This window comes from Nycticebus coucang, chromosome 2 (assembly GCF_027406575.1).
Source record: "Nycticebus coucang isolate mNycCou1 chromosome 2, mNycCou1.pri, whole genome shotgun sequence".
Lineage (NCBI taxonomy): Eukaryota > Metazoa > Chordata > Mammalia > Primates > Lorisidae > Nycticebus > Nycticebus coucang.
Genome location: NC_069781.1, coordinates 165,409,596 through 165,435,855, shown reverse-complemented (window position 1 = coordinate 165,435,855; position 26,260 = coordinate 165,409,596). Strand labels below are relative to the sequence as shown.

General features: G+C 40.7%; 1 protein-coding gene across 4 annotated transcripts in view; it reads right to left on the bottom strand.

The window, feature by feature from the left end:
- CBFB (core-binding factor subunit beta) overlaps positions 1 to 25,288 on the bottom strand; it is a 61,730-nt gene extending 36,442 nt beyond the window's left edge. For all 4 annotated transcript variants that reach the window (XR_008382643.1, XM_053603721.1, XM_053603729.1 and 1 more), the window contains exons 1-3: positions 24,945 to 25,288; positions 24,618 to 24,704; positions 17,998 to 18,114 (exon numbers count right to left, since the gene is read on the bottom strand). Coding sequence is in view for 3 of the 4 variants with exons in the window: in XM_053603721.1 (XP_053459696.1) it covers positions 17,998 to 18,114; positions 24,618 to 24,704; positions 24,945 to 25,022 (282 nt within the window). In the remaining variant the exon portion in view is untranslated. The remainder of the gene's footprint in view (positions 1 to 17,997; positions 18,115 to 24,617; positions 24,705 to 24,944) is intronic.
- Between the last annotated feature and the right edge of the window lie 972 nt (positions 25,289 to 26,260).

The following is a 26,260-nucleotide window of genomic DNA, read 5'->3' as shown; positions in this document are numbered from 1 at the left end:
TGATCTAAATGTCACTCATTTTTTCCCCCACTCTGCACATGTCAGCAAAAGACCACAAATGATCCTCATTATTTGTAGATTCTGTATCTGCAAATTCATCTATAACCCCCAAATCAATATTCATGGTGCTTTTCACAATGATTCACAAACATGCTCATGTGTATGTATTATTTTTTAAAGAAAGGTAATACTACCATTGTGCTTAACTCCAACACAGCATGGGAACAGTGAAAACAAAATGTGCTTCGGAATCAGACAAAACCTCGGTTTAAATTCTAACTCTGTCAAGTGTATCTGAGACAAATTACTTACATTAATATTTGCTTGTTAAGTCTCAGACTCCTTATATATACAGTCAGGGTTAAGTAAAACTCCCTTCATAGGTGATAGGAAATACTACATATTAGACAAGTCAATGTATTATATTTAAAACTTAAAAAAGATGGAGAACACCACAAAAACATCAATTGCTTACACACACATTTCTACCAATCTTTTACACAGTAATTTCTCTCCAAAGGAAAGAAGCCATTTTTTCCCAAAGAACAGTTTTGTTCCTGCCCACAGACCAATGAATCAGAACACAAGCACTAATACTGGGATAGCCATAGGCACCCAAGCAAACAAGATATTCCACTGAAGAAGTACATACCCTGCAGTTTACTTGTTATCATTTCTGGTGTCTGCTTAACAGATTCCTTTAGAAGACACTTGGTTCTGACTCATCCTCCCTTAGCCACATGCTCTCCTTGTTCGTAAATGCACAGTCAGCTGTTCTAACTGCCAGATAATCACTACAGACAGTCATTCAATCTCTTTTGCCTCTGAATCATAATTGGGTTGCATGCACATAGATATAAAAATAGCTTTTTCTATAGTGATTTAATATAATTTGTTAATCTACTTCTAATACTTCAAAAGAGAAATCATAAAATGGAAAACTATAGAATGTGTCTGGAACTTAATAGATTGTGTGTATGTATACAAGTATAAATACATGTTCAATAATGAATGTGTTAACCAAACTCAGACTTTTGTTAAGGATGAGACCTGGCTTGGTGCCCATAGCTCAGTGGTTAAGGCACCTGGTAACATGCACTGGAGCTGGTGGGTCTGAACCCGGATTGGGCCTGCTACACAACAATGACAACAAAAACAAATAGCTGGGTGTTGTGGCAGGTGCTACTCGGGAGGCTGAGGCAAAAGAATCACTTAAGCCCAAGAGTTTGAGGTTGCTGTGATACCACAGCACTCCACCCAGGGCGACAAAGGGAAACTTTGTCTCAAAAAACAAAACAAAACAAACAAACAAAAAAGAATGAATGAATGAAACCTTACATCACTAATACGCTCTCTATCTAATTGCTTCAATTAGGTTTCATTGTATTTTTCTTTTCCTAAATGAAAATTTAACATAAGATAAATTCTGACTTGCTTCAGTTGCAGACCCTTGTTTCCTCTGAAACTCTCTAAGACAGTAAAAATCTCTCAATTACATCCTGAGATAAAAATACTGTACCTGATAAACAAGAATAGGATGCTACCAAAAAGGGAACATTTAAACAATGAAAAAGAACTGTAAGAAAATATGATAGTTGATATTATGACTCAGTAAGATAAAGCAGAGGAAATTTTCCAAAAGGTAGACCAAAGACAGAAAAGATTAACAGGATCACTGTTAGTCTAGGAGAGTGATTTTCAAACATTATGTTGCAAGAAGTTTTAAAGATTAATTAAATTATTTTTTAAAGAAGTTTAAGCCGGTGCCCATAGCTCGTAGGTAGGGCACCGGCCACATACACCTAGGATGGCAGGTTCTAACCTGGCACAGGCCAGCTAAACAACAATGACAACTGCAACAAGGGGTTGTGGTGGGCCCAAGTAGTAGTCCCAGCTACTTGGGAGGCTGAGGCAAGAGAACTGCTTAAGCCCAAGAGTTTGAGGTTGCTGTGAGCTATGATGCCAGAGCACTCTACTGAGGGTGACATGAGACTCTGTCTCAAAAAAAAAAAAAAAAGAAAAGAAAAAAATAAAGAAGTTCAAAGCACAATAAGCATATTCTTTTTTTAATTCTTTTTTTTTTTTGATCAACATAATTTAAGTGTGCCATGGAAGTTAAACTATAGGTTCAAGTGTGCCATGAGATAAAAGAGGTTGAAAAACATTGGGGTCTAACAAATAGTGGGTGTTCCAAAAAGAGAACAGAGAAAACACAAGAAAATTTCCTTATGAAGGACCTAAGAACGAAGTATGACAGCAGTATACTAGATGTAGAGGACAAGACAATCAGTCAAGATTACAGAGACAGACATTGAGGTTGGTCATCACTAAGATCCTTTTTAGAGACAGAGTCTTGCTCTGTTTTAGCGTAGTAGCACAATTATACCTCATTGCAGCCTCCAACTCCCAGGCTCAAGCAATCCAACTGTCCTGGTCTCCCAAAGTGCTAGAAAAGATCCTTCTTTTTAAATTGAGAACAGAATGCTCACATAAACCTGCCCCTTACCTAAGGACACTCATTCCAGCTCACAGAGGTGATCTGATCTGACCTACTCCTGTGAAAAGGAGTTAGCTCATGGTGAGCTTAGAAGCAGAAAATACAGAATGAGTCACACCCTTTCACCATATTTCCCCCAGATCTCTAGCACTCCAGTGTGAGTTTGCGGTTTTCCAGAATTCATGAATGACTGCTCATGAACTTCTCCAGAGGAACTCTTGAAAATTCCACAGGAAAGGACGGCATCTGTGGCTCAGTGAGTCAGGTGCCAGCCTCATACACTGAGGGTGGCCGGTTCAAAACCCACCAGGGCCGAACTACAACAAAAAAATAGCCAGGCACTGTGGTGGACGCCTGCAGTCCCAGCTACTTGGGAGGCTGAGGCAAGAAAATCACCTAAGCCCAAGAGCTGGAGGTTGCTGTAAGCTGTGACGCCACAGTACTCTACTGAGGGCAACAAAGTGAGACTGTGTCTCTAAAAAAAAAAAGAAATGAATCAAGACTTGACTCTGAGATTCTGTTCAGCTTAGGTAGCATCACCTTAAAGTGACATCAAAGTCCTTTATTTACACAGCCATGAGGTTTATACTTACACTGTTTTCATTTGTTTCAAAACTACACAATTTGTTATTTAGAGACACATGAGTACGCCAGGCACAGTGCCTCATACCTATAATCCCAGCACTTTGGGAGGCTGATGCAGGAGGAATATCTGAGGCTAGGAGTTCAAGACCAGCCTGGGCAATGCAGCGAGACACCATCTCTCAAAAAAAATAAAAATTAGGTGCTAGGTGTGGTGGCTCATGCCTGTAATATAAGCACACAGGGAGGTGGAGGCAGATGGATAATCTGAGCTAAGGAGTTTGAGACCAGCCTGAGCAAGAGTGAGACCCCATTTCTACTGAAAATAGAAAAACTAGCTGGACATTGTGGTGTAGGCCTATAGTCCCAGCTACTCAGGAGGTTGAAGCAAGAGGATCACTCAAACCATTAGTTTAAGGTTGCTGTGAGCTATATAATGCCACAGTACTCTACCCAAGGTGACAGACTGAGACTCTGTCTCAAAAAAAAAAAAAAAAAAATTAGCTGGGCATGGTGGTGTACACCTGTAGTCCCAGCTACTAGGGTTGCTGAGGTAAGAGAATCACTTGAGTTCAGGGATTCAAGGCTGCAGTGAGCTATGATTGCTCCACTTCCCTGTACTCCAGGGCCTGGGTAACAGAGTAGAGTAAGATCATGGCTCAAAAAACAAAGGGGGTGGGGTGGGGAGAGAGTTGCACAGGAAATAAAACAGTAAAGAAAAGCAAGGGAATAAATATATAAAATAGTGATTAATTTAAAAATGTTACTTAACCCAACATATCTAAAATATTATTTCAACAGGCAATCAATATAAAAGTTACTGCCATATCTTACACTACTATTTGAGGGGTTTTCTTCTACATTTCAAAATCTGATTTGCATTTTTTCACATAATCACACTATTAATTCAGACCAGTTGTATTTCAGGTATTCGACAGACATATGTAGCTAGGGGCTACTGTACTGGACATCATAGTTCTAATGCACTAGTAATGTTATTTAAGTAGTATTACTTACATGTTTTCTTATTATTCCTAAAACTTAAAAAATTTTTTGAAACACAGTCTCACTCTGTTACTTTGGGTCGAGTGGTGTGGCATCACAGCTTACAGCAACTTCAAATTCTTGGGTTTGACCAATCCTCCTGCCTCAGCCTTCTGAATAGGATTGCAGGCATACACCACTACACCTAGCTAGTTTTTCTTTTTTTAATAGAGATGTCATCTTGCTTTTTTTAGTAGAGATGTTGTCTCGGGCTGGTCTCAAACTTGTGAGCTCAAGCAACTTAAATGTTTTATCTATTCTTCTATTTGTAATATATAATTAATGAATGAAAAATGACTTAGCAGAATTTTTAACAGAAAAATGAGTGAAATACAACAGTCTCTTCCCCTACATCCATGGTTTTGCTTTCTGCAGTTTCAGTTACTCACAGTCAGCCATGGTCCAAAAATACTAAATGGAAAAATTCCAGAACCAAACAATTCCTTAGTTTTAAACTGCATACCAATCTCTCTTGGTCCCATTTTGTCCCTCCAGGGACATGAATCATTCCTTTGGCCAGTGTATCCATGCTGCATATGCTACCCATATATTAGTCACTTAGTAGCCATCTTGCTATCAGATCAACTGCTATAGTATTGCAGTGCTTATTTTCAAATAACCTTTATTTATTTTTATCACAGTAAATTGCTTGAATTATTCTACTTCATATTATTAATTGTTCATCTCTTATTATATCTAGTTTATAAATTAAACTTGATAGGCTGTGCGTGGTGGCTCACACCTGTAATCCCAGCACTCTGGGAGGCTGAGGCAGGTGGACTGCTTAAGCTCATGAGTTCAAGACCAGCCTAAGGAAGAACAAGACCCCTATCTCTACTAAAAAATAATGAAAAAACGGAGGCAAGAGGATCCCTTAAGCCGCAGAATTCAAGGTTGCTATGAGCTATGATGCTACAGCACTCTACCCAGGGTGACAGAGTAAAACAGTCTCAAAAAACCTCCCAAATGAAACCCCCCTCAAATTCAACTTTATAATAGGAATCCAATTTGAAAAATACCACATAGAGGGAGAGCAGCGAGAGAAAGGAGGAGGGAGGGGTGAGGAAAGGAAGAGCAGAAAGAGGGAAGGGGAGTGGGGCAGGGCCTTGGTGTGTGCCACAACTTTTGGGGGCAAGACACGATTGCAAGAGGGACTTTACCTAACAAATGCAATCAGTGTAACCTGGCTTATTGTACCCTCAATGAATCCCCAACAATAAATTAAAAAAAAAAAAAAAGAGTTACATAGCTGACCAGATTTATTTTATTGATAGCAGCTATAAATAGGGCCTTCACACTTACTTAGGAAGTTGCTGCTATGATGATTACTTATCCTGTTTATAGAATCCTTGAGGGGGAAACTGGGAGTGTATGTTCCTCAAGAACTCGTCTTTAAAAATACTAAATAAAAAAAAAAAATACTAAATAATATAGAATAAAAAAAATACCACATAGAGTTTAGTACTGTTATCATGCAAATATCCATTTGTAGTAAATTGAATCATTTGTACTAAACATCACTTTTCAAAAGACTACTCCACCTTCTAGAAACACTCCTGGTCCAATGTCTGGAACAGCCATTCCTTCTGTGAGCAATCTGAGAAGATGCTTGTGTACCAGTTACACCCATACTCTCAGATATACATAGCTTTGTTAAGCAGAAAACATTTTTACCCTAACGTAAGTTTGGGTAATCAAATTAATCAATTTGTAATATGATTAATATTCTTAAATAAAATTTTTCTTCATAAAGTTGTATTTAAAATATCTGGGCTCAACGCTTGTAGCTCAATGGTTAGGGCGCTGGCCACATACACTGACGGTGCGGGTTCGAACCTGGCCCAGGCCTGCTTAACAATGATAACTGCAAGAAAAAAATAGCCGGGCATTGTGGCGGGCACCTGTAGTCCCGGCTACTTGGGAGGCTAGGCAAGAGAATCGCTTAAGCCCAAGAGTTCGAGGTTGCTGGGGGCCATGATGCCATAGCACTCTACCGAGGGTGACATAGTGAGACTCTGTCTCAAAAAAAGAAAAATCTAGTGGCTTTCTCACTATATAAAAAAGTAACGTTCCAATAGCCCAAATATCACAAACTACCATAAGCTTGAACACTGAGACCTCAACTGCTATTTTTGGCCCAGGTCTCCATCTCAATGAGTCTATTGTAAACTCGCTTTGCTTAAAGAAGCCCCCATACTATGCCAGAACAGCTCCCTTCATTTCTTAACTCTTTCTTTCTAATACTTTTTTTCGCTCAGGTTTAACCAGTATTGCCATCTTATACTGTGTATAAGAATAGGAAAGAAAAATGTAAATGAAGAAATTAAAACTGAGAGAGATTAAATAGCCCACTTGCAGGTCACACAGATGGTAAGCAGTAAAAACCACATCCAGAACTCGACTCTATACGTTCACCTTAACCACAACTACATTTGTAAATTATATCTTCAACGTTTTCTAAATATTGCAGGGTATGTTAAAATAGAGTATGTACTCCCTTAAAGAATATATGGAGACCAGATAGTAAATTTTTTTTTCCCTTTTTTTTTTTTATTGTTGGGGATTCATTGAGGGTACAATAAGCCAGTTACACTGATTGCAATTGTTAGGTAAAGTCCCTCTTGCAATCATGTCTTGCCCCCATAAAGTGTGACACACACCAAGGCCCCACCCTCCTCCCTCCATCCCTCTTTCTGCTTCCCCCCCATAAACTTAATTGTCATTAATTGTCCTCATATCAAGATTGAGTACATAGGATTCATGCTTCTCCATTTTTGTGATGCTTTACTAAGAATAATGTCTTCCACTTCCATCCAGGTTAATACGAAGGATGTAAAGTCTCCATTTTTTTTAATAGCTGAATAGTATTCCATGGTATACATATACCACAGCTTGTTAATCCATTCCTGGGTTGGTGGGCAGATAGTAAATTTTATAGTTAAATTCACAGCATCTATACTCCTTACCAGTAGTGCCCAAGTTACAAACATCTGACTAACATACGACTTGCACAGGCATGAGCCACTGCGCCTGGCACTTAAAATGTATTTTTAAAAATCTGATTACTTTCACTAAACTGTCAAAACCCAAGTGCTAGAAAACATACTTCATATTTTAGTTTAATTGGGCGGTGCCTGTGGCTCAGTGAGTAGGGCACCGGCCCCATATGCCGAGGGTGGCGGGTTCAAACCCAGCCCCAGCCAAACTGCAACCAAAAATAGCCGGGTGTTGTGGCGGGCGCCTGTAGTCCCAGCTACTCCGGAGGCTGAGGCAAGAGAATCGCTTAAGCCCAGGAGTTGGAGGTTGCTGTGAGCCGTGTGACGCCAGGGCACTCTACCCGAGGGCGGTACAGTAAGACTCTGTCTCTACAAAAAAAAAAAAAAAAAAATTGAAATACTTAAAATCTAAATGTGACAAGTCAGTTGTAAAGTTGTCTCAATTTCTGTTGGGGAAAATCACATTCCAAAGCTTACCACGGATATCTTTTACTTGGAATGTCTGGGCTATCTAAAAAGGATAAGGAACTTGTTGAGCTTAAATAAGGTTTTCTCTAAACTAACCAAGGAGTACTGTAAATTCTGCCAAATTGTCAATGGTATATAAACAGACACAATATTTATTTTGGGACAAAGATCATTCAGACAAGTAACCAAAAGTTTTCAGGAGAAGCAAGAGTCACAAAGAGACATTTAAATTAAGATTCTGATCCGGTGGCTCATGCCTGTAATCCTGGCAATCTGGGAAGCCGAGGCAGGAGAATCACGAGTTCAGGAGTTCAAGACTAGCCTGAGCAAGAGTGGGACCCCCATCTCTACTAAATATAGAAAAACTAGCTGGGTGTGGTAGTGCAGGCCTCAGTCAGGAGACTGAGCCAAGAGGATTGCTTGAGCCCAAGCAGTTTGAGGTTGCTGTAAGCTATGATAACACCATGGTACTCTACTCAGGGATAACAGAATCTCAAAAACAGTCTTGTCCTCATTCATCAAATCAAATGCTATTAAAGTTTGCTTTGCTATTTTACGCTCATAAAAATGAATGATAAAAATATTATTTTAATTATCATTAGTCCAGATAAGAAAAAAAAAGTAATGTAACTAACTTATAAAAATGTTAAAAAGTACTTACTCAAAAGATATACTTTACAACTACTTCTCAACATCTGATATTAATGTTATTTGACTATCAATTAAAATCATAAGTTACAAACAGGAATGCAGCAACCATTAAAAAAAAAGTTTAACCTTGTCAGGCATGGTGGTTCATTCCTGTAATCCTAGCACGCTGGGAGGCTAAAGTGGGTGGACTGCCTGAGCCCACAGGTTCCAGACCAGCCTGGGCAAAAGCGAGACCCTATCTCTAAAAATAGCTAGGTGTTGTGGCAAGTGCCTATAGTCCCAGCTACTTGGGAAACTGAGACAAGAGAATCACTTGAGGCTCGGCAGCACCTGTAGCTCAATGCGTAGGGCTCCGGCCACATATACAAAAGGTGGTGGGTTTGAGCCCAGCTCAGGCCTGCTAAACAACAATGACAACAACAACAACAAAAAATAGCCAGATGTTGTGGTGGGCACCTATAGTCCCAGCTACTCAGGAGGCTGAGGCAAGAGAATCACTTAAGCCCAAGAGTTTGAGGTTGCTGTGAGCTGTGATGCCACAGCACTCTACTGAGAGCAACAAAGTGAAACTCTGCCTCAAAAAAGAAAAAAAAAGTTTAACCTCTCTCTGTAATCAATGTAGTAAAACCAGAAAGCATATTTAATTTCCATAGAAAAAATGATGGACAAACATTAGCACTGTTCAGTTTTTCAATTATTAAATATTTTATTATTAAATACTTTTCATATGCTTTATCTTTACACTGACAAACAGGGATCATATAGTAAGTATATAAAATCATTATTTAAAAATCCCGATGAAGCTTTATGAAATAAGAATACACACAAAACCCACGAATCTGACTACTCAAAACTATTAACTTATGGTCAACCATAACCATCTGCACTTATTTGAAATAAAAAGTAATTGGAGGGCGGTGCCTGTGGCTCAGTGAGTAGGGCGCTGGCCCCATATACCGAGGGTGGCCGGTTCAAACCCAGCCCCGGCCAAACTACAACAAAAAAATAGCCGGGCGTTGTAGCGGGCGCCTGTAGTCCCAGCTACTCGGGAGGCTGAGGCAAGAGAATCATGTAAGCCCAAGAGCTGGAGGTTGCTGTGAGCTGTGTGACGCCACGGCAGTCTACCGAGGGTGGTAAAGTGAGACTCTGTCTCTACAAAAAAAAAAAAAAGTAATTGGATTTTTCCTAAGAGAAAAAATCAAAGAAATGAGAGTTGCTCGGTCTGTAAAATTTTAACACTTAAGGATGATTTAAATTCTGGTCAGTTACTTTTTCCTTGTTTAAAAAAAAATTAAGGCTCTGGGAGGCTGAGGCAGATGGACTGCCCGAGCTCACAAGTTCGACACCAGACTGACCCAGAGTGAGACCTCATCTCTAAAAATACCTGGGCACTGTGGCAGGCACCTGTAGTCCCAGTAACTCAGGAGGCTTAGGCAAGAGAATCGCTTAAGCCCAAGAGTTTGAGGTTGCTATGAGCCATGACGCCATGGCACTCTACTGGGGGTGACAAAGTGAGACACTGTCTCAAAATAAATAAATAAATAAATAAGAATTAAGAGTATTTTAGCTGGTAGGATTTAAAACATACCAGGACAGACCATTTGTAAAGATGTGGTGTTCAAATATTGTTCAACTATTTGAAGTGAGCCTTAATGAAGTAGGCATGCTACAGCACTAAAAAACTCCCATTAATCAGTGAGCTATAACTTCACCCTACAAAACCATCAAATAGCCTAATTTGGGATAGCAATTTACAATTTAAAAGACATCTTCACACATTCCAGTACCTACTTTAATCCTGACATGAGGTACGTGAATAGGATATGTATTCTGATTGTCCTTTACAGGTAAGGAAAATAGCTATGATTGTCTTGACTTAAATCCAGAGCTTTTTACTATACTGTATTATTTTAAATCTCTTTTGAGGAAGATCCTTATTAAGAGCCAATGCAGACAGCTCACTATACACCTTGGTGCAAAAGTTTCAAATATACTTGAAAAACAGATTATAAAATTCTGTGCTAGGACTTGATTTTACATAAAGTACCTGATTTTACATAAAATACCATGAAGTATTTATGGTCAGTCACCATTAAGAGAACTCCCTTATTGAAGACTCTTAGTTTGAAAATACTCCTACAACCACATAAGCAAAAGAATGGATAAAAGAACTGATTTCTATGAGCCCATTTTCTTAAATCATAAAATCATACTTCAAGTACAAGAGAATATTGAAGATTTGGTTTCCATTGTAATAGAATTCTAATTATTTCCTGAATTCACTAAATTTAAGTGAATGTCATTGTGGCTGGCCTCCAAGATGGCCCAATGATCCCAGCCTCCTGGTATTCACATCCATGTGCAATCTCCCCTTGAGTAATCCCCCTGTAAGTGTGGGCTACACTTAGAGACCAGCTTCTAATCAACAGAAAAGGACACAAGTGACTTAGAGAACAAGTCTTATAAAAAGCATGGTGATGGGCGGCGCCTGTGGCTCAAGGAGTAGAGCGCCGGTCCCATATGCCAGAGGTAGCAGGTTTAAACCTAGCCCCGGCCAAAAACCAAAACAAACAAAAAAACAAACAAACAAACAAACAAAAAGCATGGTGACTTCGGGCGGTGCCTGTGACTCAGTGAGCAGGGCACCGGCCCCATATGCCGAGGGTGGCGGGTTCAAACTCAGCCCCGGCCAAACTGCAACAAAAAAATAGCCGGGCGTTGTAGCGGGCGCCTGTAGTCCCAACCTACTCGGGAGACTGAGGCAGAAGAATCGCCTAAGCCCAGGAGCTGGAGGTTGCTGTGAGCTGTGTGACGCCACGGCACTCTACCGAGGGCAATAAAGTGAAACTCTGTCTCTACAAAAAAAAAAAAAAAAAAAAAAAAAAAAAAAGCATGGTGACTTTGTTCTTTTTCTCTCTATGGAAAAGTACACATGACTAGGAATTGATGCCACCTCCTGTGAGTGAATTTAGAGCTTGGAAGTGGATCCTTCAGCTCTAGTCAAGTGATTGCACAACCCCAGCCAACAGCTTGACAGCAGCCTCATGAGAAACCTTGAGCCAGAATCACCTAGCCAAGCCACTCCCAGATTCCTATAAAAGGGCACAAAGAAACTCAGGGGGTGACTTAAACATTATTTGGTTGTGTGTATGTATACATTTGTTAAAACTCAAATGATATAATTAAATTTTATTGTATATACATTATATAAATTATACTAAAATTGATTTTTTTTTAAAGACCTCTGAACTCTTGACATAAGCAGATAAACTGTCACTTAAAAAGCAGACCCATAAATTCAGGAGTTAAGAATGGGTGGTGAGGAAATAGAAGCTGCAATAACAAGTTACCACCACAAACTCACATACCCTAAACTTACCTAACCTGCTCCTCAAAACTGCTCCATCCACAGCTTTTCCCATCTCAGATGACAGCAACCCCATATTCCCAGTTGCTCTAGCCAAAACGTTGGAGTCATTCTTAACTCCTCTCTTTCTCACACACTACCTCCCAATAGCAAATGCTATTGGCTTTATCTCAAAATACATCCAGAATTGTGACTGGTTCTTACCACCTCTACTGCTACTACCCTAGTCTCTTGCCAAGATTACAATAGCCTGCTCACTCTTGCCTTCTATGGTCTACTGTTCACCCAACTGTTAAAGAGAACCTGTCAAAACCTAACATCATATTATTCGTCTGCCCCAAAACTTAAAACTACTCCCATTTCACTCAGAATAAAAGTCCATGTTGTTACAATGGCTTACCATGGTCACATGAACTGGCTCCTTGTTATCTCCCTGATTTTACTATTCCCATCTTTTCCCAGTTTACTCCAGCTACAATGGCTTGCTTGTTGTTCATTAAACACAAGGGGCAGCTCCCACTCTGAGGGCTTTACTGTAGCTGTTTCCTCTGTATGGAACATCTTTCCCCTCAGATACTGCATGACTCATCATTCTCTAACCTTCTTCAGGTCTCTGTTCAGACATGACCTTCTCTACCCAGAGTATCCCATTTAAAGATGCACGCCAGGTGCCATGGCTCACGCTATAATAGTAGCACTTTGGGAGGCCAAGGTAGGAAAATTGCTTCAGGCCAGGAGTTTGAGACCAGCCTGGGGAATATAGCAAGATCTCATCTCTATTAAAAATGAAGAAAAAGGAATGAATCAGGCACGGTAGCCTGCCTGTAGTCCCAGCTACTCAGGAGACTGAGACAAGAGGATCACTTGAGCCCAGGTCAAGGTGGCAGTAAGTTATGATCCTGGGTGACAGAGTAAGATCCTACATTAAAAAACAAAAAAATAAATCTGCAAACATTTCCTTCTTTTTCTTTCTTTTTGACACAGAGCCTCAAGCTGTCACCTTGGGTAGAGTGCCATGGCATCATAGCTCACAGTAACCTCCAACTCCTGGTCTCAAGCGATTCTCCTGCCTCTGCCTCAAGTAGTTGGGACTACAGGCACCCACTACAATGCCCAGCTATTTAACATTTCTGTTCATTGATCACCCTTAATCTACAACTACTTTTCCTTTTTCTCCACAGCTATTATCACTTTGTAACACACGATATAACTTATTATGTGTATTATCTGCTCTTCCACTTACTTCATAAAACAATTTGTAGGACAGAATCTTTGTTTTGGGCACTGATGTATCTTAAGTGCCTACTACAATGCTCAGTACACATAAAAGGTGTTGAATGAAGATCTCTGAATGACCACAGTTCACTGTAAGTCCTGGGCTCAAGGGAACCTCCCACTTAGCCTATGAGTAGGTAGGACTACCCACCACCATACCAATCTAATTTTTTTTTTTTTGTAGAGACAAGAGTCTCACTTTATGGCCCTCGGTAGAGTGCCATGGCATCATACAGCTCACAGCAACCTCCAACTCCTGGGTTTAAGCGATTCTCTTGCCTCAGTCTCCCGAGCAGCTGGGACTACAGGCACCCGCCACAACGCCCAGCTATTTTTTGGTTGCAGTTCAGCCGGGGCCGGGTTTGAACCCGTTGCCCTCGGTATATGGGGCCGGCGCCTTACCAAATGAGCCGCAGGTGCCGCCCACCAATCTAATTTTTAAAACACTTTTTTGGGCTGAGGTGGCTCACACCTGTAATCCTAGCACTCTGGGAAGCCAAGGTGGGAGAACTGCTTGAGCTCAGGAGTTCTAGACCAGTCTGAGCAAAGCAAGAGACTCTGTCTCTGCTAAAAATAGAAAAATTAGCCAGATGTGGTGCTGCATACCTATTAATCTCAGCTACTCAGGATGCTGAGGCAGGAAGATCACAACTTCCAGGAGGAGTTTGGAGGTTGCTGTGAGCTAGGCTAAGGTCCTGATACTGTAATTATTTCAATTTTATTTGCTTCTAGCCCTAGTCCAATGGGGACAGAAATAAAATCTAAGAATTATAGAAAAGAGATCATAAAAAGGAAGAAAGAGAAATAAGAACCCTGTTAGTATAAGCTTCCCGAATGAGAAATACAGAACAGTACCTTTTCTTTAAATTATCATTAGAGTACTTCATTGCAGTGGTATAGAACAATATATGTATTAGAAGTTTCTGCCTTGAGGGCGGCACCTGTGGCTCAATGAGTAGGATGCCAGCCCCATATACTGAGGGTGGCAGGTTCAAACCCAGCCCTAGCCAAACTGCAACAAAAAATAGATGGGTGTTGTGGTGGGCACCTGTAGTCCCAGCTACTTGGGAGGCTGAGGCAAGAGAATCACCTAAGTCCAGGAGTTGGAGGTTGCTGTGAGCTGTGACACCATAGCACTCTACCAAGGGTAACAAAGTGAGATTCTGTCTCAAAAAAAAAAAAAAAAGAAAAAAAAAGAAGAAGTTTCTGCCTTGAAACTTTTTTCCTTCTAGATCTTGTTGGCATAGTAAAAGTGTGGGCAAAATTACATTTGAGAAATACATGATCTATACATAAACATTTACAGATTTACATCTGAGAAAAAGAGACTGATTTCTGCAGATGTTACCATTCCTAGAACACAATCACATTCATTTGCTTACATATTATCTATGGCTCTTTTCATATTACAACACCAAAGTTAAGCAGTTACAAAGTTGAGTAGCTGTGACAGAGACTGTAAGTTCCCCAAATGGAAATACTTACTATCTGTCCCTTTACATAAAAAAACTTCTAAAATCAACATTAATAAAATGTACATTATTCCCTGATACCTTACATCAGTGCTATCACTCTTCCTGATAGATCTGAAAAACTCATCTTTTATTTATTTATTTATGTATTTATTTATTTTTGAGACAAGAGTCTCAAGCTGTCGCCCTGGGTAAAAGTACCATGGTATCACAGCTCACAGCAACCCCAAACTCCTGGGCTCAAGCGATTCTCCCACCCCAGCCTCCCAGGTAGCTGGGACTACAAGAACTCCTGGCTATATTTTTTCTTTATGGTTGTTGTGATTGTCATCGTTGCTTTAGCTGGCCCAGACCGGGTTCGAACCCGCCAGCCTCGATGTACGTGGCCAGCGCCCTACCCACTGAGCCATGGGCGCTGCCATGAAAAAATTATCTTTTAAATTCAGTCATGAAGCATATAACCACATTTTAGTCAACAATGAACCACATGTATGATGGTAGTCCCCTAAGATTTATAATTCAGCTCAAAATTCCTTTTGTGGGGCAGTAAGTTTAGTGTGGCTTAAGTGTACAATATTTATAAAATCTACAGTAGTGTACACAATGTCCCAAGCATTCACATTCACTCATCATTCACTCACTGACTCACTCACTCAGTCCTGCAAGCTTCAGTTCTGTAAGCTCCATTTGATGTAAGTATACAGTTGTATACTTATACATACCCTATATAGCAGTGGTTCTCAACCTTCCTAATGCCACAACCCTTTAATACAGCTCCTCATGTTGTGGTGGCCCCCAACCATAAAATTATTTTTGTTGCTACTTCATAACTGTAATTTTGCTACTGTTATGAATCGTAATATCTGATATGCAGGATGTATTTAGGCAACCCCCATGAAAGGGTCATTCGATCCCCAAAAGGGTTGTGACCCACAGGTTGAGAACTGCTGCTATACAGGTATACCATTTTTATCTTTTATATTTTCACTATACCTTATATAGGTTTACATACACAAATACTTACTTATACACAACTTACAGTTGTGTTATAACTGCCTGCAGTACTCAGCACAGTAATATATTGTACAGGTTTGTAGATTAAGAGAAATAAGCTATTCCATATAGCCCCACGTGTATAGTAGACTATACCATCTTAGAGGCCTATGTAAGTACACCTATGTTGACACAATAATGAAATCACCTAATGACACATTTCTCAAAACATACCCCCATTGTTAAGCAACACACAGCTGTGCTAGAATAAGCCATCTAATATTTTTGTTATTCTTAGTCATATAATTAAAAACATTTCAATGGCTTACGTCCAAAGACAATTCGGTCTTTAAACTAGTGAACAGATACCATTAATTAAATTAATTCAAGCAAACATTTGTCTACTAAACACCCATTTATTAGTTATTAAATACTGGAAAACTTCAGTAACATTGAGATGTCAATCTTGAAGTCTTAAGATTGTTTTGCATGGCTGGGTGCAGTGGCTCATGCCTATAATCCCAGCACTCTGGGAGGCCGAGGTGGGTGGATTGCTTGAGCTCAGGAGTTCAAGACCAGCCGGAGTAAGAACAAGACCTTGTCTCTAAAAAATAGCCCACTGTTGGCGGTGCCTGTGGCTCAAAGGGATAGGGCGCTGGTCCCATATGCTGGAAGTGGCGGGTTCAAACCCAGCCCCGGCCAAAAACTGAAAAAAAAAAAAAAAAAAAAAGATATGGGGGCAGCGCCTGTGGCTCAAGGAGTAGGGCACCGGTCCCATATGCCGGAGGTGGCGGGTTCAAACCCAGCCCTGGCCAAAAACCACAAAAAAAAGAAGAAAAAAATAGCCAAGTGTTGTGGTAGGCATCTATAGTTCTAGTTACTGGGGAGGCTGAGGCAAGAGGATCACTTGAGTCCAAGAGTTTCAGGTTGCTGTGAGCTATGAGGCCACTGCCTTCTACCAAGGGCAACAAAGTGCAACTATGGCTCAAAAATAAATAAATAAATAAATAAAACAAAAATAAAAATAAAAATAAAAAAAGGCTCAGTGCCTGTCGCTCAGCATCCAGGGTGCCAGCCACATACATTGGGGCTGGCGGGTTCAAATCTGGCCTGGGCCTGCCAAATGACAATGATAACTACAAAAAAAAAAAATTGCCAGGCATGTGGCAGGCACCTATAGTCCCAGGTACTGGGAGGCTGAGGCAAGAGAATCACTTAAGCCTAAGAGTTTGCAGTTGCTGTGAGTTGTGACATCACGGCACTCTACCAAGGGTGACATAGTGAGACTCTGTCTTAAAAAATAAATAAATAAAAATAAATAGTTTTGTATTAAAGTGGAATGGAAAACAAATTTGTACGGGTTATGACTTTAGTATCTGAGTTAAACAAGGACAAAATAATTTCTTCATTTAGTCACATATATATGTACCAAAAAGACAAAAGAACCCAATGATCCTACAATGACTTCCCAACTTCTTCCTCATATACTCTATAAGAATTACCAAATAGAAAATCTGAAACATGTGCTTTTAATTTCCAAGCAAATAAGTTAATACATAATAATAATAAAGTAAGTTACTTGATTATTACTCATTTTAAAAATCCTATAATCCATTTGTCACTTCCCAATATGAAGATTAGTTGTTTTGTCATCCACAAAAGATCAAACCTAATTTCAAAAAATTAAAAACAAAAAAATTCTTCATTGCATATATACAAGGTTAGTAATCCTCTTCCTAAACAGCCTAGCAAAAAAATCCTTTAATTTTCTCAGTAAAATATTTAGACATTGATGTTTTACAAATAAAGTGATAGGTTATGCTCTTCATGACACTTAGAAAATTTAGCAAGTTGAAAGATACAGGTATGGAAACATACTACAAAAAACAGGAGAACTAATGAATATGAAATTGGATCCAAAAAAGTATTTTTTTCCTTTAAAAATTATATTTCAAGAAGTCAAGGATCAACCAACTGAAGATACTATTCAGCAAAATTTTACCAAAATCATATAGTACATTTAATAAAGATTTTAACCAGGGCTCTCAGCTTGAACATTTCCACGTATGTTTTTCAGATCTTTAATCTAAGCTTGCAAGATCAAAATTATAAGGCATTTATTTGTTTTCCAAGAAACTTTTCCTCAAAACAAAAAAGTTATTTCCAAGTTAGTTGTTACAATGTTTTTTCTCAAAATTAAATCTGCCATGCTAACAGAATTAGAAAGATACCATAAGCTATTTCTAAATATTATTAATTTTAAAGCCTACAGGACCTTTTTTCATTTTTCTCTACTTTTTTTTCATAGCACTGTAGTTACATATATATATAAATATTTTAGTAAACAAAAAATACCCTGTCAATACTTTTAAAAGAATTAGGTTTTGAATGCTAAAGGTAAGAAAACACACTTTTTTAAGTGCCAGAACTTTCTGTGATGAATATAATGCTCATGAAATTAGTAATGGAGTTATAAAAGTTTAACAGAGATTTTAAAAAATTGTATTACATTCTTTTAACATGGAATGAAAACAAATCTGATCATATGCCTATGTAATTAAATCTGTAATCTCTTTATTAATATATAAATCACCAGATAATCTCTAGTAAAACAATCCACAGTATTTTAAATCGCAAAGAAATGTTTCCTACCTTGCCTGCTTCTCTTTCTAAGTCGACATACTCCCGGCTAGGTGTTTGTCGCTGTTCTCCCTGCCAGCTGGCCGGAAAAAACTGGAGAGACAGATTGGTTCCTGTGGCCACAAAAGCCTTTTAGAAAAATCAATACAAACAGGATCAGGAGCAGGACATTACATAAATTATGCAGGCAGTCATTTATTTTTACATCAGTTTATGTCTTAAGTCAGGCAGCACTGAGAATACTTAAAAGTAAAAAACATGCACTCATCATTTTTCTTAAGTATTAGGTTACAAACATCTGATTCCATTTTGAGGACATTTGCCATCGGCTGCTTAAATATAAAATCAGACATGGAATCAATACTTTCTTTCAGGTCATTTTTTGCTGATGTTAGATCTTACACTGCTAATGTCTAACCAGAAGCCACCATCCTTGCATTTAAAAATTTATATTTTCAAATGTGAAAGTCACTGAAAATCTAGAGATTTTGAATTTTAAAGCACACCACAATTTAAAGTTGCATAAATGAGACATGTTAATTTTTTATTTCCTTTGCTGAGAGAAACACTAGATGGCCTGTGGTACATAAAAAAATGCACTTGGGATTGTCTCTCCTGTGATAAACCATACTTTAGCATATGACAGTAATTCTCTCTAAAACTTTAGATGATGAAAAAAATACATTTCCTAAAATTTGACTTTAGGAGAACTAAATCTGACCTTAACAAAGAGAAGAGTATTCATTTAATATTTATAAAAGATTTGGGTGGAACAGCTCAAAAGACAGAACAACCTAAAATCATTTCAATAAAGTGTCATTCTATGTAGCCCTTGGGCAAGTTAAATTTAAATTTCACCCATGTAAAAAACAAAAACAACATTATTCCTCTTCCCAACAGAAATTCAGAAGGAAAGAAGTAAAAAGTAGTTTTTTAAAAAATGTTTCTCATCAAAAACAAAAAAAAGTTTTTCATCATCTACATGTAAATTCTTCTTCGCTGAAACAAGAGAGTTTTTGTTTAGTTTATTTTACTAATTAAGTTCTGAGGCATAATTTGTTTTCAATATGGAATCTTCATCTGAAAATAAGGGGTTTGCATTTCGAACAATCTGTTTAAAGCCATCAGCTTTAAGCTAACAGATTTAGCTATCCACTAATTCCCTTGATGCTTAAAAGCTTAGATTCTTTAGAGGTAAAAATGACATTTCCTGTTTTTATTATTGGTACTATAGGTACACTTGTTAACCTAACTGCTAAATCTCTAGAATTCTTTGATGGTATTTCCTTAATTGACTGGGATACCATATTCTTTTATTTATTTATTTATTTATTTATTTATTTATTTATTTAAGATAAGAGTCTCAAGCTGTTGCCCTGGGTAGAGTGCTGTGGCATCACACCTGACAACAATCTCCAATTCCTGGGCTTAAGCGATTCTCTTGCCTCAGCCTCCCAAGTAACTGGGACTATAGGCACCCACCTCAATGCCCAGCTTTTTTTGTTTTTTTCTTTTGGTTGTAGCTGTCATTGTTGTATGGCAAGCCCAGGCTGGATTCAAACCTGTCAACTCTGGTGTATGTGGCTGGCGCCTTAGCCAGTTGAGCTATAGGTGCTGAGCTAGGATACCATATTCTTTTTTTTTTTTTTTTGTAGAGACAGAGTCTCACTGTACCGCCCTCTGGTAGAGTGCCATAGCGTCACACGGCTCACAGCAACCTCTAACTCTCGGGCTTACGCGATTCTCTTGCCTCAGCCTCCCGAGTAGCTGGGACTACAGGCGCCCGCCACAACACCCGGCTAGGATACCATATTCTTATGGGAAACATTTTATATGAACAAAACTGAATACCAATATTACAACATTAACCTTTAAAAATATCTTCCCATGGACTATTAGCATAGTTTTATCTACAAAAGCCCCACCAACACTAGGTCAAATGAAAAGTAGACTACTTAGGGAAACTACATAGGCTGCATGACTTGGAAGTGTACCTCAATTTCCTCACTAATTACTATTTGTAAAGTACTTTGAACCGTATCAAGTTAACACTATGTAAGCGTTTGCTAAACAATATAAGAGAAGTAACTTTGGGCTCAATAAGAGAACCAACTTTTTCAGCCTCAGATAATGAAATTCTCACAGCACAGAGATGGCAGGTAAGAGATTCAGCCCATGTATCAAAATCCCTCAGCAATGTTTCTTCAGCCACGTATCAAAATCCCTCAGCAATGTTTCCCCTATAGCAAATCCTACCACCTCCAGTGTACCCCAAATAAACTTTCTAAGACACTCTGCATTATCTTATTACCTCATCTTCTGTCTGAATGCCAACCTCAGAAGAGATTTCTTGCTTCATCACTCTATGCCCATTATCTTATAAAGATCCCTCTTTGAGACAGAAGTGGTAAAAATATATCATTCTAGAATAGCATTTTTCAAACTTATTTGATCACAGAACTCTCTTTTTTTTTTTTTTTTTTTGAGACAGAGCCTCAAGCTGTCACCCTGGGTAGAGTGCCATGGCATCATAGCTTACAGCAACCTCCAACTCCTGGGCTCAAGTGATTCTCCTGCCTCCGCCTCCCAAGTAGCTGGGACTATAGGCGCCCACCACAAAGCCTGGCTATTTTTTGGTTGCAGCCATCATTGTTGTTTGGCGGGCCTGGGCTGGATTCGAACACGCCAGCTCAGGTGTATGTGGTTGGTGGTTGGTGCTTGAGCCACAGGCGCCGAGCCGATCACAGAACTCTTTTTAATAGAATACCTACACATACATAAGAGTTGGGAAATTTCTCTTAGGAAACACTACATAAGTGTTTTCTGACTATAACAGTGCAATGTTACACTAGTATAATGTCTATATATAAGATATCCAGGTTATCTTGATTCTGATTCTATTTTATAGGTTTCATAAATTCTACAATGGCACATCTTAGTCAGTCCAACATACCTTTTACCCATTTACTCTTCAGGATTAAAAATACATACTAGGTCAAGTGTAGTGGCTTGTACCTTTAATCCTAGCACTCTGGAAGGCCAAGGAGGGAAGACTGCTTGAGGCCAGGAGTTCAAGACCAGCCTGGGTAACACAGCCTGTCTCCTCAAAAAATAGAGAAAGTAGCTAGGCACAGTGGCATATGCCCATAGTTTCAGCTACTTGGGAGGCTGTAGCCCAGGAATTTGAAGTTGCAGTGAGCTATGATTACACCATGGCACTCTAATCTGGGGGAAAGAGACCCGCCTCAAAAAAATATATATATTTTTTTTTACTCTTCTCATAGTAGAATCACCACATCTCTATATTTTTTTCTTTTATTAATTATTAGTGTTGAAGATATCTCCATCTCCAACATTCTTACTACAGTAAGAATTCGCGAAAGGAATAAATTGGATTTTACCAAATGGACTGTCTCATCCATAATCTGATTAGGAGTCTGGTTGAATTTTATAGTTAAAGAGAGATGAGCATCACAGCCCTTAAATTCTTTTACATCTAAACAAAATAAATTCTTCATTAACCTCGCTTTTATTTTGAATATCAAAATAAAAAGGGCAACGGGGCCAGGAGAAGGGTTAGGAATAATTTTGAAAACTATCTATATTCTTACCATATGTAGCTGCTGTCCAAATAGAGGTGAAATAATGCCTCTTTCACAACCAAATAGGTAGAAACAATCTTATGACTGTTCATAAGTCATAAAATAAATTTTAGCCATTAAATTAAGTAACCTCTAAATTCAAATCTGTAGCTATCAAGTACCTATGACGCAAAAGGCATTGTGCAAAGTACCTGCATCCAGAGGAGTATATACAGAATTAGTCTCCATCCTCTAGGAGCTAAGGATCCTGAAACTCAAACGTGGGTAACACTGTATTAATGAAGGAAAACTAGACAGAGAGGGAAACATGAAATGCCCTCCCAAACAGAAATAGTTACGTTATTCAACAAAATAAGACTTGTGCCATCTTAGCGCAAATCTTAAACAGGATTCAATCTTTTTTAACTTGTAATATTTATCAGAAATGTAAAACTTTTAAAACTGGTAGGATCAGACATTTGGAAGGGGAAACTTAGAATGTCTAATTCATCCTGGAAAGAAATTTAGGACAAATACAAATGACCTATAACACTGCTATAATACCATATTATAGCAATTCAGATATACTGTGGGTTAATTTATATCCCTCAATTCACAATTTCATGCAGCAAAGTCTGATGTGACAGAGAACACCCTATCAGCTATGCTTCACTAGATTTAAAAAAAGCAAAGCTTTAAAAAATAGTGACAGTATATGGAACCAGACACAGAGGCAAGTATGCCTGTAAAGTCCCAAGTTGTTGGAAGGCGGAGGAAGGAAATTGCTTGAGCCCAGGAGTTTGAGGCTATAGTACACCATGATCAGGCCTGTGAACAGCCACTGAATTCTAACCTGGGTTAAAAAGCTCGATTCTGCCTCTTAAAAAAAAAAAATAGTAAGAGTAAGAGTATTTCATACATCATTTTTTACACTTGTATCAGTTACCTCCAGGAAATCCTTTGGTCAGGGGTACTATCCATCTTTTGCAAAAGGAAACTCAGGCAAAAGATGATATACAGTCACTATACCAACTAATGAATGACTCTTTTCACTCAGTGCCAAAACCAAATAGTATGATATTTGTCTCATACATCTAAGTCGTGTAAGTATTAACACTACTCAAAAAACTTGGAGAGTATGGCCAGGCATGCTGGCTCACGCCTGTAATCCCCACACTTTGGGAGACCGAGGTGGGAGGATCACTTGAGTTCAGGAGTTTGAGACCAGTCTGAACTAGAGCAAGACTCTGCCTCTAAAAATAACTGGGTGTTGCAGCAGGCGCCTGTAGTTCCAGCTACTCAGGAGGCCGAGGCAAGAGAATCACTTGAGCCCTGGAGTCTGAGGTTGCTGTGAGCTATGATGCTACAGCACTCTACTGGGAGCAACAAAGTGAGATTCTCTCTCACAAAAAAAAAAGGAAAGGGCAGCACCTGTGGCTCAGTGGGTAGGGCACCGGCCCCATATACCTAGGGTGGTGGGTTCAAACCCGGCCCCAGCCAAATTGCAACAAAAAAATAGCCGGGCGTTGTGGCGGGCGCCTGTAGTCCCAGCTACTGGGGAGGCTGAGGCAAGAAAATCACCAAAGCCCAGGAGCTGGAGGTTGCTGTGAGCTGTGTGACCGCCATGGCACTCTACCAAGGGCGATAAAGTGCAACTCTGTCTCTACAAAAAAAAAAAAAAAATTTGATAGTAAGCTAAAAGCTGAAAATTTTCTTTTATAATGTGCATTAATGACCAAAAATTCTAGATAAATATAACTAGTACCTCCACGCTATCTGTAATTCTAAAAAGCCTTCCCTTTAAGTATCAAAATATTCCTTATAAAATTGATTTTGGTGATAAGAAAGGTGAACTCTGTAGTGTGTGAATTATATCTCAATAAAAATAAAGGAGGTGGTCAGAGAAAGTAAATTTTCTAGTATGTCTTCCTACTGTTAGCCCAAATTCAAACTGCATGCTGGCTTCCAGTTTCTGCCAATGTTACAGAACAGATGGTAAGTGCTGACTGTTTCAACTTTTTAAGAAAATAATCAACCTCTTTTCTTTAGTTTCTTCCCACCATTCCCTCCTCATCAGCACCTCCAATAGGACAAACCAAAAGATGAGAACTAGGACACTGAGTTTTTTTTTTTTTTTTTCAACCCAATGTTTGATGAAGGAGGCTCCAAATCTACCTACTTAAAACATAGGCCATGACATCCACTATTTCAATTACCTACCAGGGTTGTCCGACCTTTCTTTTCGCTTGTTTTCTGCCAGACCCTGGAAGAATTGTCTTGGGCTGCACATTAAACAAACACTAACAGATCAGTTTTTAAGCTGATTAGCATTAAAAAAAAGTCCTGACACACTTTTTGTGACATCCAACACAAGGAAGCAAAAAAAAAGAAAGCCTTCGCAACATCAGCATGCAGTCCCTGGGCTGAAGGTTGAACTCCCTCGATTCTGTGCACTTGCACTTTAGGTTTGAAAAAACAGGTGAATGATCTGTCTGATTCTCCTGAGGCTTAACATTCTCACAAAAGATGAAGACAAGTCCTTATAGAGCTTTTTCCCAACCCCCTTGTATCAGGGCAGTAGGTAACTGGCGAAAAGATTTATTCTCAGCGACAGTGGGAGACGGCTTCATATGTAGATTTGCCACCAAATCTAGTTTTAAGAAACTATCACTAACCTTGAATGAAGTTCCATTTTTTTTTTCTTAATAGGTGTTTTCTTCCTACAAATGCCCTGAATCGGTGTCTCAGACTACACAAAGACCTTCCCTTGTTTGGTTTGGCTCGGGTTTGAGCTCCGATCGCGGTGAACTGTTCAACGAGCCGGCTCCGGGAAACGTAAGCCACCGCAGCCGGCCACAGGGAAAGCGTCTGCCCGAAAGGACCGGCCCGCCAGTGTCTGGTTTCGCATTTTTGAATCCGGAGTAGGAAGTGAGACGGCGCCCGCTCAGTTCCGGCAGCCGCGGCGTCCGCGACGCTGTCCGGAACCGGCCTGGGCCGCGGCTGCCCCCGCGCAACAAGTGACCCGCGCGCATCCCCGCCCCGGCGACTTACAATTTCCGAGCGGCCATCGCGGCAGGCGTTCTGGAAGCGCGCCTGACGCTCCTCGTGGGGCCGGTCCCTGAAGCCCGTGTACTTAATCTGCAAGGCAGAGACGGCCCGAAATCAGGAGGCAAATCCGCGGCGCCGCCCGCGCGCCCGCCCGCCCCGCGACGCGCCGATAAGGGCAAGCAGAGTCTGCGGGCAGGCGGCTGCCCGGGCGAGATTGCCCCTCCGCGGGCGCGCCGGACCGGGGCTCCCGGGAACCGCGCCGCCCAAACTTTTCTCCTCCCAGGCCCACTCGGGGCGCACCGCGGCCTCCGCGCCGCCCGCCCGCCTCACCTCACACTCGCGGCTCAGCTTCCTGAAGAACTCCTCGTTCTCGAACTTGCTTCTCTGGTCAGGCACGACGCGCGGCATCTTCCCGCCCTGAGTCCGCGCCAGCCGGCCGGGCTCGGAGCTTGCGCGGGCACCCACTGGCCGGCTCCGCGCTGACCGACTGACCGCCCACCCGCGGCACCCGGACTCCCGCTTCCCTTTGTTTCAGGCGCCCGCCCGCGTGGGCTCCCGCTCCGGGGAGTCTGAGGTGCCGCCGCCCTCTCGAGCCCTGCCCACGCCGCAGCCGCCGCCACCGCCTCAGCCGTTGCCTACCGCCCGCGCAGACCCAGCTCCCGCCGCCCACCGGCCTCCGCCGCCGCCGCGGCCACTTCCTCTCACCGCCCACCCCGTTCGCCCGCCCCGCCCCGCCCCCGCCAGCCCCACCCCTCCTCTTCCTTGCGCGCCTGCCCGCCTCAAACTCCAGCAAACAAGACGCACCATTCACAACTCTGCGGCCCGCACGGCGCATGCGTCACCCTTCTGCCTGCTGAGCCGCGGGGCTGCAAAGACTTGGGGCTTCTTCCGCAGCGCGGCCCTCTTCCCCTTGCCAGCCCGAGTGCCACTCAGTGTGGAACTGCCCTGTGAAGATCTGCCCAACCCTCAGCAGCCGGGAGTGGCTCGCGCTGGTCTTTTCTTCCGCCCTTCCCCAGCTATCTGGAACTTCTGTGTTCCCTGGCCGCGCGGAGACCCCAGATTGTCATTTGAATGTGAGGAAACCTGTATCCCTGGGGAGTTTTGTCTCCAAACCGACTGGAGGGGTGAAGGCTGTTCATATCGAAGACTAAAGGTGGAAACAGACCAAAGAATGCAACCGAATCATGGTGGAAGGGGTCGTGGCTGTTGGAGTGGAGTCAGATGGCCCTAGGTGTCCCCCGCGCGCTGTCTGGAGCCTTCTAGGAGAACTGGATCGCTAAGCTTCAGTGTCCTTAATTCCAAAATGCAGACACTCATAAGCTTGCAGCGTTAGCGTTAAAGCCATTATGTAGATCTAGTACGTAATGGGGTCTCAATAAATTTATGTTTCTAAAGAAATACAAACTGAATTACATATGTACCTAATTGCCAGTCCATATATTTACCCAAATATACAATTACATCCAAAAAACAAGATCTATAAATTTTAGAGAATTCATTTAGTCCAACCTGGAGAAAGTCTGATACTAAGTGTATAGTAGTTTGGCTCTAAGTTGGTCCTCAAATCTTGATACTTAAAATTTCATCTTGTCGAAAACTCAGTCCAAGGATGGTAAATAGGGGTCAATTCTGATTGACAGTAGATG